General features: G+C 42.9%; 1 protein-coding gene across 4 annotated transcripts in view; it reads left to right on the top strand.

Annotated features, from left to right (window-relative positions):
• Window positions 1-3,454, top strand: part of CHEK2 (checkpoint kinase 2) — an 81,109-nt gene extending 77,655 nt beyond the window's left edge. For all 4 annotated transcript variants that reach the window (XM_068238733.1, XM_068238734.1, XM_068238735.1 and 1 more), the window contains exon 15: window positions 791-3,454. In XM_068238733.1, the coding sequence (XP_068094834.1) occupies window positions 791-895 (105 nt within the window). In that variant the 3' untranslated portion in view covers window positions 896-3,454. The remainder of the gene's footprint in view (window positions 1-790) is intronic.
• Window positions 3,455-14,640: the final 11,186 nt, after the last annotated feature.

Below are 14,640 nucleotides of genomic sequence, written 5' to 3' on the forward strand. Positions count from 1 at the left end.
TAAGTTTGAAAGTATTTTGAGAACAGTAAACAAAGAAGTTGCTACTAAAATGTATACACCAGTACTTCGCAGCACTTCCCAAACAATTCCTGTGTCAATTGAAAAAAATATGTGAATCGATAGTATTCCTTTAAGTCATGCCAAAAAAATGACTTTTACTCACCTGGGGCTTCCAATAGCCCCCTGCAGCTGTCCTGTGCCCATGCTGTCTCCCTCCGATCCTCCTGTCCCTGCCAGCAGCCACTTTCGGTTTCGGCGACAGGAGCCGACATTCTGGGAACGCAAGTGATTCTTCGCGTTCCCGGCCACAATAGCGCCCTGTATGCTGCTGTAGCATATATCATATACCATATAGCAGCATACAGGGCAATATTGCGGCCGGGAATGCGAAGAATCACTCGCGTTCCCAGCCTGTTGGCTCCAGTCACCAAAACTGGAAGTGGCTGCCGGCGGGGCCAGGAGGATCGCAGGGAGACGGTGTGGGCACCAGACAGCTGCAGGGGGCTATTGGAAGCCCCAGGTGAGTAAAACTCATATTTTTTGGATTACTTAAGTGACCCTTTAATATCGACATTAAAATGAAATCACCGGCCATCTTGTTGCTCGGCTTCTGAACTTAAATTTAATAAATTGCAGAAAGGCCACCGTCTGGTCACTGTGATGGCCAACGATCTAAATGTGCATGCTCATACATTGTTTTTCTATTTGATTTAATGCATCCTTCATTTTGTACTCAAAATATATTTACTGAAATTGAATAATTATTTTTCACCTTATGGTTACTCCATAGAGTGTTTTAAGCCGTAAACGTCTACATGAAGCAGAACCAGAAGCCAGTGCATCTTCCAGCTCTCAAGCATCAACATCCCAGCACGAAAAGAGGCCAAAACACTGAGGCACTTTTGCACCGTTTCCATTGTTTTTGTTATTGGACAATAACCACATTATGTTTTTATTCACTACTGGATGCAGCTTCAACTTCCAAAGGATACCGTTCTGCATATAATGCAGCGTAGAACGTTTTTGACTAGTAGGAATTTGTATTTCAACCACTATTGAACGTATACTCTGCACAATGATGTGATATAGAGAACGCTATTCTGCACTATGATGTGATATAGAGAGGCTTGTACTGAAATACTGCTACTTCTTCAAATTATGTCAGAAATAGAAGTTGTGCAGTCCAAGTTGAGAAGCAAAACTTAGTAAGAATGTCGGTTTGTGTGAGGGCAATAAGCCCAGGCATTTCTGCTGACCACTAGTCACTGCAAAGCTTTACCATTCTGGCGCGTTTTTTTTTTCAATTCGGGTCAAGAAATAATTGATATTCATTACCTATCTTATTTCCTTGTGGAGCTAATTTATAAAGGCTTGTCAACCAGAAAATGAGAACAAAGGTTTTGAAAAAAAAAAAAGTTCATATTTATGAAAAAAAAATTAAACAAGTATCCAGATTGGTTTATTCAGAATTAGTGTTTCCAAACCTTCATGATTTTACATGATTTTATAATGCCATGTGATATTGGAAGACCCAGCTAAGTGCAGGTAGAGGACATCCCTTGAACAGCAAATCTTTTCTGACTCATGGAGTGACTTATATATAACCAGTTGAAGGCTCTTGCTGTTGGTTAATTAATCTGCTACTTGCTAATTAATCAGCCATTGCTAGCTTTGGTTGTCTTTCCCTTCCTTTTGTCTTACAACTGTATTTACAGTGAAAATAAAGGGATACACACTGGAAAATACTCCATAGTAGCCAGACCTCCTTTTCAGTTGCCAGTGGTGATTGTTGCCACCAAATGTTTAGCGACACTGCTAAAACACATCTGCTGAAAAAGGGCACTGTGGTAGGTTAAGAGCTGGCTGAAGGTGCTAGTAGAATATCTGTAAAATTAGCAATACTCTCACGCTAACTTTCCCTCTACCTAACACTAATCCCGCCGATATCCGTGCCCCTATTAATCACTCATCATGCAAAACTGAAGTCCATAATTAACATTGCAGCCAGTGCAACCCCCAATTTTTACTGTGGAAACACTGAAGACGAAAAAAAATAAGATTCTGTTAGGGTTAATCATAGAGGGTTAGGGGACAGGGTTGGGTGAGATTACCTTTAGTTAAGGTTAGGCATCAGGAAGAGGTTCACATCGAGCGGGAACATTAGCGTTATGCATAACTCCAATAAAACAAAACATAGTGGAACACCTCACAGTGAATTACATTGACTGACAAGCCAATAATATAGATATAAAAAAAACATCCCAGAGAGGTTGATTTTCTCAGTAAAGATGGGGAGGGTTACACCACTTTAACGCTGTGCAGGCAAATTGTGCCACATTTTAAAAATAACATTCCTTGGTGTAAAATTTGAAAGCATGTTTAGCTTCATCATCTACAATACAATACATTAAATTGATTTAGATGATTCAAATAAGTCTCTGTATGCAAGGGACAAGTCTGAAAGCTAGTTCTATCAGAAGCAAGGTAAAACCCCAGCATGTGAAGAAAATATATGTATCAATATAATCCAGAAACACTACCACCTTCTCTGGACTCAAGCTTATTGAGAATGGAATGTAGTGAAGTGCAAAACTGTCCTGTTATCTGACAAATGTAAATTTGAAAGAGGATGCTATTATCTCTGCGATAAAGAGAAGGACCTCCTAACTTATATGCGCACATTTCACTATCTATGGTCATAGGGAGTTACATCTGTGCACAATACATGGATAGCCTGTACACCCTTTTGGGAGCTAAGACTGTAAGTAGCTGTATGTGCTTGACACCATCCTATGGCAAGTTTTATGTAAATGCCCTCCTTTCTGCTTTCTTGAAGCATAGGTACATTCATATAGGTGTATGGGAATAAGATGAGGTAATATACATTCATGCCAGATTGAAGCTTAACTGCAGAATTATGCCAGTAGCAGTTTTTCTACATTCCATCCTCCTATTTCCACTTCATAAGTGCCAGCGTTGGATTCCATTATTTCCTATTCATCAGATTGTTTGCAGGTATACATATTCACTTGCTGAATTGTTGTTAAGGAAACATTGCAGCATTTGTAAATACTGTAATTATTGTTGTGCATTTATTGCCACATATTCCCTAAGAAGTTGTAAAATTTTGTTTTAGATTGTTAGAAGTTTTTTTACAGACATTTTGGCTCATCTAGCAATGCATTACAGAGAGCACTGACGATGGGCGAAGAGGAATAAGATGTAGCCCCATCCGAAGTGATCTTGTACCGATCTGACTGCGCTAGAATCTGATTGGTGTTGGGTACTATACTTTGTCTACAATTATAAGCATTTGCTGATTATACTGAATGAGCCTGCATAAACTACCTAAAACCACAATGATTACCTGAAGAGGGTTTCTTACAGCTATTAAGATGCATAGCCATACTTATTGTTTCAATCTTATTTGTACAACTAAAGGTGCATACACACATCAGACTATAGTCTTTGGAAAATGAAAGATCACAGACCAATCTTACCACTCTTCATGTAGTATGAGAGCCATACTCTACACAGTCTTTTCTATGGAGCTGAACTCCACATCAGAAAAAAATCTTTGCAAGATGCTAAACACACAGATGCTGTACAGACACAAAAGATCAGTATCTGCAAAAGATCTGTTCCTGCCAAAAATCCATTCCTGCAAGTTGCAATGATAGTCTATGAGATCTGCAAATCACCATACACACATGATTTAACTGACATTCATCTGCAGATCAAGCAATCATCCGCAGATCTGAAAATCCATCCCGGTGGAGCTGATCTGCACATGAATGTCAGTTAAATCATGTGTGTATGATGATCTGCAGATCTCATAGACTATCATTGCAATTTGCAGGAATGGATTTTTGGCAGGAACAGATCTTTTGCAGATACTGATCTTTTGAATGTGTGCAGCATCTGTGTGTGCAGCATCTTGCAAAGATTTCTGTCTGATGGGGAGTTCAGCTCCATAGAATAGACTGTGTAGGTATGGCTCTCATACTACATGGAAGGGGGTAAAATTGGTCTGTGATCTTTCATTTTCCAAAGACTGTAGTCTGATGTGTGTATGCACCTTTAGTGTGAACAAGAGATTGTCAATGAGATGCTAATCGGTGTAAGTTGATGCACATTTTAGGTTTTATGAAAATATATGGAGCTTGGAATTAGACCAATCAAATGCATTAGCTGCTGATTTTGTCCCATTCCAAGCTGCATAAACTGATAACATTAACATGATATGTGGATCAGCCTGGCATTATTAGCATTACTGGCTTACCATCTATAGCACAAGTGTTCTTAATTGCCAATCAGCTTCATTGATTGCTAGTGAGAGTCAGCCTATAGCAAAGGTGTAGCCATCAAGCCACTTTGCTATCATTCATGCTGAAGGGTTGTGTATGATGACAGCTAACATGTTTTACCTACATATATCATACATGTAGCTGCAAAGCAATCAAGGTTGACTTCAGCTAGAAAACAAATGGAGAGTCTTTTAAAAAAAAAAATGTAAACGTACATGATCACATTGTGCTCTTCTGGTTGTAGGACCCCATCCTCAGTGGCTTGAATAGCAGAGTCGTTATAGAAAAGTTTAATGCGGCTGGATTGCTGTCTCAACCACTTGGCATAGCAGTAAATTTGTTGCTTGCTCCCCATACATATAGTACAATACCAGGGTATAAAACCACCTGATTTGTGTGGTAGTAGAGATGGTAAATGAGATGCAATTATCTGATTGGCTCAGTTCCAAGCTGCGAACAATTTGTATGCTATCCAGAATTGTCTGCATGTCATTCTACACCTCTAGTCCGTACTAATATGGGCTGCTAAAACATAGCTATATAAACAATTACCATGAGGCTGTGTTCACAGTGGAGTATTGCACAGCACATGCTGCAAAATCAAAGGCAGGGAAATTCACATTGCTCGTTGTGTGCGGAACAACACATGCAGTACATACAAGGTATGCTTCACTGCAACTGCTAACACACGCACACGTTGTGCGGTTCTGCAGAGCATACACTGCGTTATAACAGCAGATTCAGTTGCACTGCTAACTTGTTGATGGGAACATACCACTATAGTATAATTGCATCCCATTAGCAATGGAATTCTATTGTCAGACCCAATGCAAAGCTCCACTGTGCTTGTAGACAAAGTGCTGATAGATAATTGAAAAAATAGTAGAGTACATGCCACAGTGGCCAGCTAGAATCTTTGACAAGAAAGAGAAGAAAAAATTGTCCGGGCACCAATTGCAGAGTAGTCACCTATTTAATGATACACCCGACACCTTCAATGTACATGCAAAAAATCTAGCCTTACAGCTGTTTCACGGTAAGACCCGCTTCTTTAGAGGCAGCAGATACGCCGTATCTGCTGCCTCTGAAGAAGCGGGTCCTCCCGTGAAACAGCTGTAAGGCTAGATTTTTTGCAAGTACATTGAAGGTGTCGGGTGTATCATTAAATAGGTGACAACTCTGCAATTGGTGCCCGGACAATTTTTTATTTTTTCTTCTCTTTCGTGTCATATTGATTCTACTGGAGGCACAATTGCTTATTGCACCTGCATTCCCCGACTTGCCAAGTCCACATCTTGTGCCGATTTTTTCAGTTCTCTTCACGAATAGAATCTTTATTTAATAGCTGAAACTTGATCAGTCACTCTTGGGAATTGCTGCACTTTTGCTCCAGTTTACTGTGTATCTGGCTCAGTAAATTGGCTCCATTGGTAGTACTTTGAACCTCATTTATATACTGTATGGTTACTCTGCATGCATTGAAGAATAGCCTGGCCAGCACACATGCCTTGTGAATTGCTTACTATTATCTGACTTGTTAGTTTATGTATACCTCAATCAGAAATTATGCTGGCCACATACTAGTACAGTTATTGGAAATTTCAATGCTCAGTTTATTAAAAAAGGAAATGTTCAACTAGTGTCTAGCAGCTTTCCCAATGCGCTCATTTTACATCTGTAACACAGAAAGATAGGACTTGTTTAAACTTTCTTGAGTTACAATAAATGTGTAAAACACCTTAGTAGTGTGCACTATGTTTTTTTTTTCTTTTCATTTGGAGAGGGTAATTACTAATGGATGCTAACATAGCACTGTACTTAACCACTTGCCGACCGCCCCCAGCCGATGGGCGGCGGCAAAGACTGGGCCTAAACGACCGCAATACGCCCATCGGTGGCGACGGCAGATGTAGTTATGCGGCGATCGCGTCATTCGTGACGCGATCAGCCGCTGGCGACTGGCTCCCCCCCTCACGCTGTAACTCGCCGGCCGTTCGGAAGAGCCGGCGGGTTAGCACCCGGATCGCCGCACGTACAGTGTATAATAGGCTTTGTAATGTATACAAAGCCTATTATACTGGCTGCCTCCTGCCCTGGTGGTCCCAGTGTCCGAGGGACCACCAGGGCAGGCTGCAGCCACCCTAGTCTGCACCCAAGCACACTGATTTCCCCCCTGCCCCCTGATCGCCCACAGCACCCCTCAGACACCCCCCCCTGCCCACCCCCCAGACCACTGTTAGCACCCAATCACCCCCCTAATCACCCATCTGTCACTATCTGTAAACGCTATTATTTTTTTAACCCTAAACTGCCCCCTGCTCCCTCCTGATCACCCCCCACCCCTCAGATTCTCCCCAGCCCCCCCCCCCCCCTGTGTACTGTATGCATCCATCCCCCCTGATCACCTGTCAATCACCCCCTGTCACTGCCACCGATCAATCAGCCCCTAACCTGCCCCTTGCGGGCAATCTGATCACCCACACCAATAGATCGCCCGCAGATCCGACATCAGATCACCTCCCAAGTGCAGTGTTTACATCTGTTCTCTACCCTAAACACCCACTAATTACCCATCAATCACCCCCTATCACCACCTTTCACTGTTACCCATCACATCAGACCCTAATCTGCCCCTTGCGGGCACCCAATCACCCACCCACACGCTCAGATTGCCCTCAGACCCCCCCTTATCAATTCGCCAGTGCAATATTTACATCTGTTCTTCCCTGTAATAACCCACTGATCACCTGTCAATCACCCATCAATCACCCCCTGTCACTGCAACCCATCAATCACCCCCTGTCACTGCCACCCATCAATCAGCCCCTAACCTGCCCCTTGCGGGCAATCTGATCACCCACCCACACCAATAGATCGCCCGCAGATCCGACGTCAGATCACCTCCCAAGTGCAGTGTTTACATCTGTTCTCTACCCTAAACACCCACTAATTACCCATCAATCACCACCTGTCACTGTTACCCATCAGATCAGACCCTAATCTGCCCCTTGCGAGTACCCAATCACCTGCCTACACGCTTAATTGCCCTCAGACCCCCCCCCCCCCTTATCAATTCGCCAGTGCATTATTTACATCTGTTGTTCACTGTAATAACCCACTGATCACCTATCAATCACCCCGTCACTGCCACCCATCAATCACCCCCTAGCACACCTACCCATCAGATCAGGCCTTCATTTGCCCCGTGTGGGCTCTTGATCACTCGGCCAAACCCTCAGACCCCCTTCCGATCACCTCCCCAGTGCATTGATTGCATCTATTTTCCCCTCTAACCACCCCCTGAGATACCCATCAATCACCTCCTGTCACCCCCCTAGCACTCCTATCCATCAGATCAGGCCCAATACCACCTGTCATCTAAGAGGCCACCCTGCTTATGACCGGTTCCACAAAATGTGCCCCCTCATAGACCACCTGTCATCAAAATTTGCAGATGCTTATACCCCTGAACAGTCATTTTGAGAAATTTGGTTTCCAGACTACTCACGGTTTTGGGCCCGTAAAATGCCAGGGCAGTATAGGAACCCCACAAGTGACCCCATTTTAGAAAAAAGACACCCCAAGGTATTCTGTTAGGTGTATGACGAGTTCATAGAAAATTTTATTTTTTGTCAACAGTTAGCGGAAATTGATTTTTATTGTTTTTTTCACAAAGTGTCATTTTTCACTAACTTGTGACAAAAAATAAAATCTTCTATGAACTCACCATACACCTAACGGAATACCTTGTGGTGTCTTCTTTCTAAAATGGGGTCACTTGTGGGGTTCCTATACTGCCCTGGCATTTTAGGGGCCCTAAACCGTGAGGAGTAGTCTAGAAAACAAATGCCTCAAAATGACCTGTGAATAGGACGTTGGGCCCCTTAGCGCACCTAGGCTGCAAAAAAGTGTCACACATGTGGTATCGCCGTACTCTAAAAATACACCACAAAACACATTATACTACTTCTCCTCATACCCATGCTGGGTGGGAGAAATCTCTCTGTAAATGGACAATTGTGTTTAAAAAAATCAAAAATGTGTCATTTACAGAGATCTTTCTCCCACCCAGCATGGTTATATGTAAAAATACACCACAAAACACATTATACTACTGAGTACGGCGATACCACGTGTGACACTTTTTTGCACCCTAACTGCGCTAAGGGGCCCACAGTCCATTGAGTACCTTTAGGATTTCAAGGGTCATTTTGCGGCATTTGGTTTCCAGACTACTCCTCACGGTTTAGGGCCCCTAAAATGCCAGGGCAGTATAGGAACCCCACAAGTGACCCCATTTTAGAAAGAAGACACCCCAAGGTATTCTGTTAGGTGTATGATGAGTTCATAGAAGATTTTATTTTTTGTCACAAGTTAGCGGAAATTGATTTGTATTGTTTTTTTTTCACAAAGTGTCATTTTCCGCTAACTTGTGACAAAAAAAAAATCTTCTATGAACTCACAATACTCCTAACAGAATACCTTGGGTGTCTTCTTTCTAAAATGGGGTCACTTGTAGGGTTCCTATACTGCCCTGGCATTTTAGGGGCCCTAAACCGTGAGGAGTAGTCTAGAATCCAAATGCCTCAAAATGACCTGTGAATAGGACGTTAGGCCCCTTAGCGCACCCAGGTTGCAAAAAAGTGTTCACACATGTGGTATCGCCGTACTCAGGAGAAGTAGTATAATGTGTTTTGGGGTGTATTTTTATACATACCCATGCTGGGTGGGAGAAATCTCTGTAAATGGACAATTGTGTGTAAAAAAAAATCAAACAATTGTCATTTACAGAGATATTTATCCCACCCAGCATCTGTATGTGTAAAAATACACCACTAAACACATTATACTACTTCTCCTGAGTGCGGCGGTACCACATGTGTGGCACTTTTTTGCTAAGGGGCCCAAAGTCCAATGAGTACCTTTAGGATTTCAAGGGTCATTTTGCGACATTTGGTTTCAAGACTACTCCTCACGGTTTAGGGCCCCTAAAATTCCAGGGCAGTATAGGAACCCCACAAATGACCCCATTCTAGAAAGAAGACACCCCAAGGTATTCCGTTAGGAGTATGGTGAGTTCATAGAAGATTTTATTTTTTGTCAGAAGTTAGCGGAAAATGACACTTAGCGGAAATTGATTTTAATTGTGTTTTTTCACAAACTTGTGACAAAAAAAAAAAATCTTCTATGAACTCACCAAACTCCTAACGGAATACCTTGGGGTGTCTTCTTTCTAAAATGGGGTCATTTGTGGGGTTCCTATACTGCCCTGGCATTTTAGGGGCCCTAAACCGTGAGGAGTAGTCTTGAAACCAAATGTCCACAAAATGACCTGTGAAATCCTAAAGGTACTCATTGGACTTTGGGCCCCTTAGCGCAGTTAGGGTGCAAAAAAGTGCCACACGTGGTATCGCCGTACTCAGGAGAAGTAGTATAATGTGTTTTGGGGTGTATTTTTACACATACCCATATGCTGGGTGGGAGAAATATCTCCGTAAATGACAATTTATTTTTTTTACACACAATTGTCTGAGATATTTCTCCCACCCAGCATATGGGTATGTGTAAAAATACACCCCAAAACACATTATACTACTTCTCCTGAGTACGGGGGTACCACATGTGTGGCACTTTTTTGCAGCCTAACTGCACTAAGGGGCCCAAAGTTCAATGAGCATCTTTAGGCTTTACAGGGGTGCTTACAATTAGGCACCCTCCAAAATGCCAGGACAGTGAACACCCCACAAATGACCCCATTTTGGAAAGTAGACACTTCAAGGTATTCAGAGAGGAGCATAGTGAGTCCGTGGCAGATTTCATTTTTTTTTTTTTTTTGTCGCAAGTTAGAAGAAATGGAAACTTTTTTTTGTCACAAAGTGTCATTTTCCGCTAACTTGTGACAAAAAATAAAATCTATGAACTCACCATGCCTCTCACTGAATACTTTGGGATGTCTTCTTTCCAAAATTGGGTCATTTGGGGGGTATTTATACTATCCTGGAATTTTAGCACCTCATGAAACATGACAGGTGGTCAGAAAAGGCAGAGATGCTTCAAAATGGGAAAATTCACTTTTGGCACCATAGTTTGTAAACGCTATAACTTTTACCCAATCCAATAAATATACACTGAATGTTTTTTTTTTATCAAAGACATGTAGCAGAATAACTTTCACGCTCAAATGTATAGGAAATTTTACTTTATTTGAAAAAATGTCAGCCCAGAAAGTCAACAAAGTCATTTTTTTGACAAAATTCATGTCTTTTTTGATGAATATAATAAAAAGTAAAACTCGCAGCAGCAATCAAATAGCATCAAAAGAAAGCTGTATTAGTGACAAGAAAATGAGGTAAAATTCATTTAGGTGGTAGGTTGTATGACCGAGCAATAAACCGTGAAAGCTGCAGTGGTCTGAATGGAAAAAAAGTGCCTGGTCCTTAAGGGGCAAAAAGACTGTGGTCCACAAGTGGTTAATTTACTTGTCACACTTCAGACACACCACCTGTTACAATGAACAAAATATGGCAATGTTACTATAGCAACTCTACTCCAGGCCTGCTAGCTAGTCTGAAGTGGATGTGCTGCATCAAAAAAGGCTTGCTTTAAAAACAAAAATCATATACAGCCTGTTGTGGTAAGGCAGCACCATTGCCAGCTATTGTCAGTCACGAAAGCTGCAGAAACGCAGTAGGATGTTTGTCTCACAGAATGTTATTACTACCCGAGCTTGCCGAATTAAATTATAACTTATTGAGTTAGAACAAGGGAATGGGGCTTGACAGAAGGGGTTTTAAGTTAGCAAGTGACTAACTTGGAACAAGTAAATAGTAGAAAAGTGTCCTGATTTATCGCCATTTACCTACTTGTTACATATCAGTAAATAACAAAGCTTCCCTCAGAACTTTAATTGAAACAGAACCATTTTCTCTTTGTTCAATAGACAAATATATATGTGAGCTGCGTGTTACAACCAGGACTAAAGGATATTATGCCCAAAGTGAATCAGTTCTCCAATGCCAGTGTCAGACAATGACAGGAGGGAAGGTAGCATTCAGTGCAGCGCTCTCAGCGGTGGGATTTGACAAGTGTCACTGTATCACAAAAAGGAGAGAGAAGAGAGCGCCTCTATGGTGCAATACCTTTATTTCCGTTTGCAAATTGCAAAAGAAATGCGCATACAAATTTGCAAGCATATCTGACATGCTCAATGTTCCACTCCTCGACATGGCCATCGGGGGATATCCTGACTTGAGAAAGACACACTGGTGTGTTGAAACGCGTCATCATTATCACCCGGCACATGGAGCTTGCCTGGACTCCAGACCTACCACGTACCCTTGTTGATGTCCCCCGCTGGCCACGGTTGACTTCCGAGGAGTGGAACATTGAGCATGTGAGATATGCTTGCAAATGTATGCAATCTGAATTAAAGGTATTGCACTATAGAGATGCTCTCTTCTTTTTCTCTTTATTCAAGAAGAGGAAACAATCAAAACTATTAACTGTGTTAACCCTTTGAAGGTGTCCTTAGGAAGGTTGCACAACGCCGTATCCAAAATTGTATCTGCCTTTATTAAATCAAGGAAAAAAACATTCGGTGAGGTGACTGACGTGTTTCAGACTCACACTGGTCCTTAGTCATAGTAGTACTTTGGTACTATGACTAAGGACCAGTGTGAGTCTGAAACACGTCAGTCACCTCGCTGAATGTTTTTTTACTTGATTTAATAAATGGCAGATACAAATTTGGATATGGCATTGTGCATTGCCTCCTCTTTCTACTTATACTTCTTGGGTCGGAGTTGCCCAGGTTCCTGCACTGCCTTGGACACCGAGAGTAAGCAAAATACACTTTTAAAGATTATGGTTTTTTATGACCTACTGTACATGCTCAGCTTTTAAGAAGAGAGAAATGTAGATCTAGATATTAGGAAACCAATAAACGTAGTATACATAGCAGAAGTTGCTGGCACTATTTTTAACAGGCTAGAATAGGTGTTGTTGACCAAGAAGAATTAGTTCAGGGGTATGCAACCTTTAAGAAATGGAGGGCTACATTAAAAAAAAAAAAAAAAAAACACGGAAAACCAAATATAATAGGATGCAGTGTGCCATAGAAGGAAAGCAATGAAAGTGGTAGAAGAGGAGAGAGGGAAAAGAGGATAAGCATGTAAAGTGGTCAGAGAGGAAGAGCACCCGTTGGATCAGACATAGGCAAAGTAGAGAATTGATGAAAATTGTAAGCTACGTACACACCTGCGTTAACAGCTGGTCGATAACGACTGGTTTAGCCACTGATTGATCCTGCTCAGGTATCATTAACTACTTCCGGACTGCGCGGACTGAACGTTACTCCCTGTTTGGCACCTGTTATCTCTGCCAGGGCACAGCACCACAGTGTTAAACCCCCCTAAAGACCAGGCCTATTTTTGTAAAATACAACCACTGCAGCTTTAAGGCAAAGCTGCAGGTCCGCACAACACAGCACACAAGTGATTTCCCCCCCCCCCCTTTTCTCCCCACTAACAGCTCTCTGTTGGTGGGGTCTGATTGCCCCCCAGGTTTGTTTTTTTATAAATATTTATTATATTTTTTAATAAATATGTATTTTTTCATTTTTTTTCCTTACCCTCCCTCCCTCGGCCAGCCTATCACAGCGACCTGCTGTGATAGGCTTCAGCCTATCACGGCGGATCGCTCCTGTGGAACACGGGGACAGCCGTGTCACACAGCTGTCCCCAGTACAGCGCTGCTGTAGATCGCAGCGCTGTATGGGTAAGTAGACTGTACGGGTGATCGCCGCTCGGAGACTGAAGGCTCTGCTCCATCAAGCAGGAGATGCATGCGCAGACTGCGAGCTATCTCCTGCAAAACGGAGCCCCGGGACTTTACGCCGATCGGCGTTAGGCGGTCCTGGGGCTGCCACCATGGCCAGGCCCATTGGCGTGACGCGGTTGGCTAGTAGTTAAAGAGGAAATTCAGCCTAAACAAACAATATCATTAAGTTACATTAGTTATGTCAATTAAAATAAGTAATATAATCTCTTACCCACCTTGTTTTAAAAGAACAGGCAAATGATTGTGATTTCATGAAGGCAGCCATCTTTTTGGTTGAAAGGAGGTGACAAGGAGCATGAGACACAGTTCCAACTGTCCTGTGTCCTGATCACCCCTCCCAGTTGCTAGGCAACAAGAACAACATCATCAGAAATCCCATCATGCTTTGCCCAGGCAGTTTTCTTTGATGGGGCGGAGGTTAGCTTCTGTGCAGCTAAAAATGAGACTTTGGTAAGAAAAACAAAGTTCTGATGCTGTAAAACTGTTAAAGAAACACCAAGCCTTTTCAGTGCTGCTGAGTAGATTTTTAGTCTGGAGGTTCACTTTAAGAGGCCAGAGACTGCTGGTACGGAAGGGGTTAAAGAAAATCTGCAACTAAAAAACGTCCCCTGGGGGGGGTACTCACCTCGGGTGGGGGGAAGCCTCCGGATCCTATTGAGGCTTCCCCCATCCTCCTCGGTCCCACGGTGACAGCGAAAATCCTCCCGGAGCGGTGGCGATGTAAATATTTACCTCCGTGGCTCCAGCGCAGGCGCAATATCCGCTCTTTCCACGGAGATAGGCGGAAATAGCCGATCTCCGTCGGGCCACTCTACTGCGCAGACGCAAGTCTCCTGCGCAGTAGAGTGGACCCGATGGAGATCGGCTATTTCCGCCTACCTCCGTCAGAAGAGCCGAAACAGCGCCCCGATGGAGCCTGGAAAGGTAAATATTGAACAAGGCTGTCGGATTTGTCATGCCGGCTTTGAAGGGCTGCAGCGAGACCGCCGGGGGACAGAGTAGGTCGGAGAAGCCTCATTAGGATCCTAAGGCTTCCCCCTCCCGAGGTAAGTACCCCCCAGGGGATGTTTTTCTCGTTACAGTGTCTCTTTAAGGATCTGGCCTGTAGGATCCTTAACAACCCTGATGCCTGAGCACAGCCAATCACAGTGCCTTTTACAACCAATCATCTATGGTCAACGAGACACTGACCTCCTCCCTTACTGGTCACCTATTCCTAACACTTAACCATAATTTTCTAATCCAGTGTTTCTCAAACCTGTCCTCGTGACCCCCCAGCGGTGCATGTTTTGCAGACAAGATCACCTATATCTCTGCTATGTGGAATTCACCTAGTTAAGACATTAACTACCCCACCTGTGCATAGGTAAGGTTGCCTGCAAAACATGCACCATTGGGGGCTCTCAAAGATGTTTGAGAAACACTGTAAATCTAACCCCAATAGCTAAAGCTATCCTCCCCCAATAGTATCCCCAAAACCTTCTAACTGGGACCA

Source organism: Hyperolius riggenbachi, chromosome 1 (assembly GCF_040937935.1).
Source record: "Hyperolius riggenbachi isolate aHypRig1 chromosome 1, aHypRig1.pri, whole genome shotgun sequence".
NCBI classification, from domain to species: Eukaryota; Metazoa; Chordata; class Amphibia; order Anura; family Hyperoliidae; genus Hyperolius; species Hyperolius riggenbachi.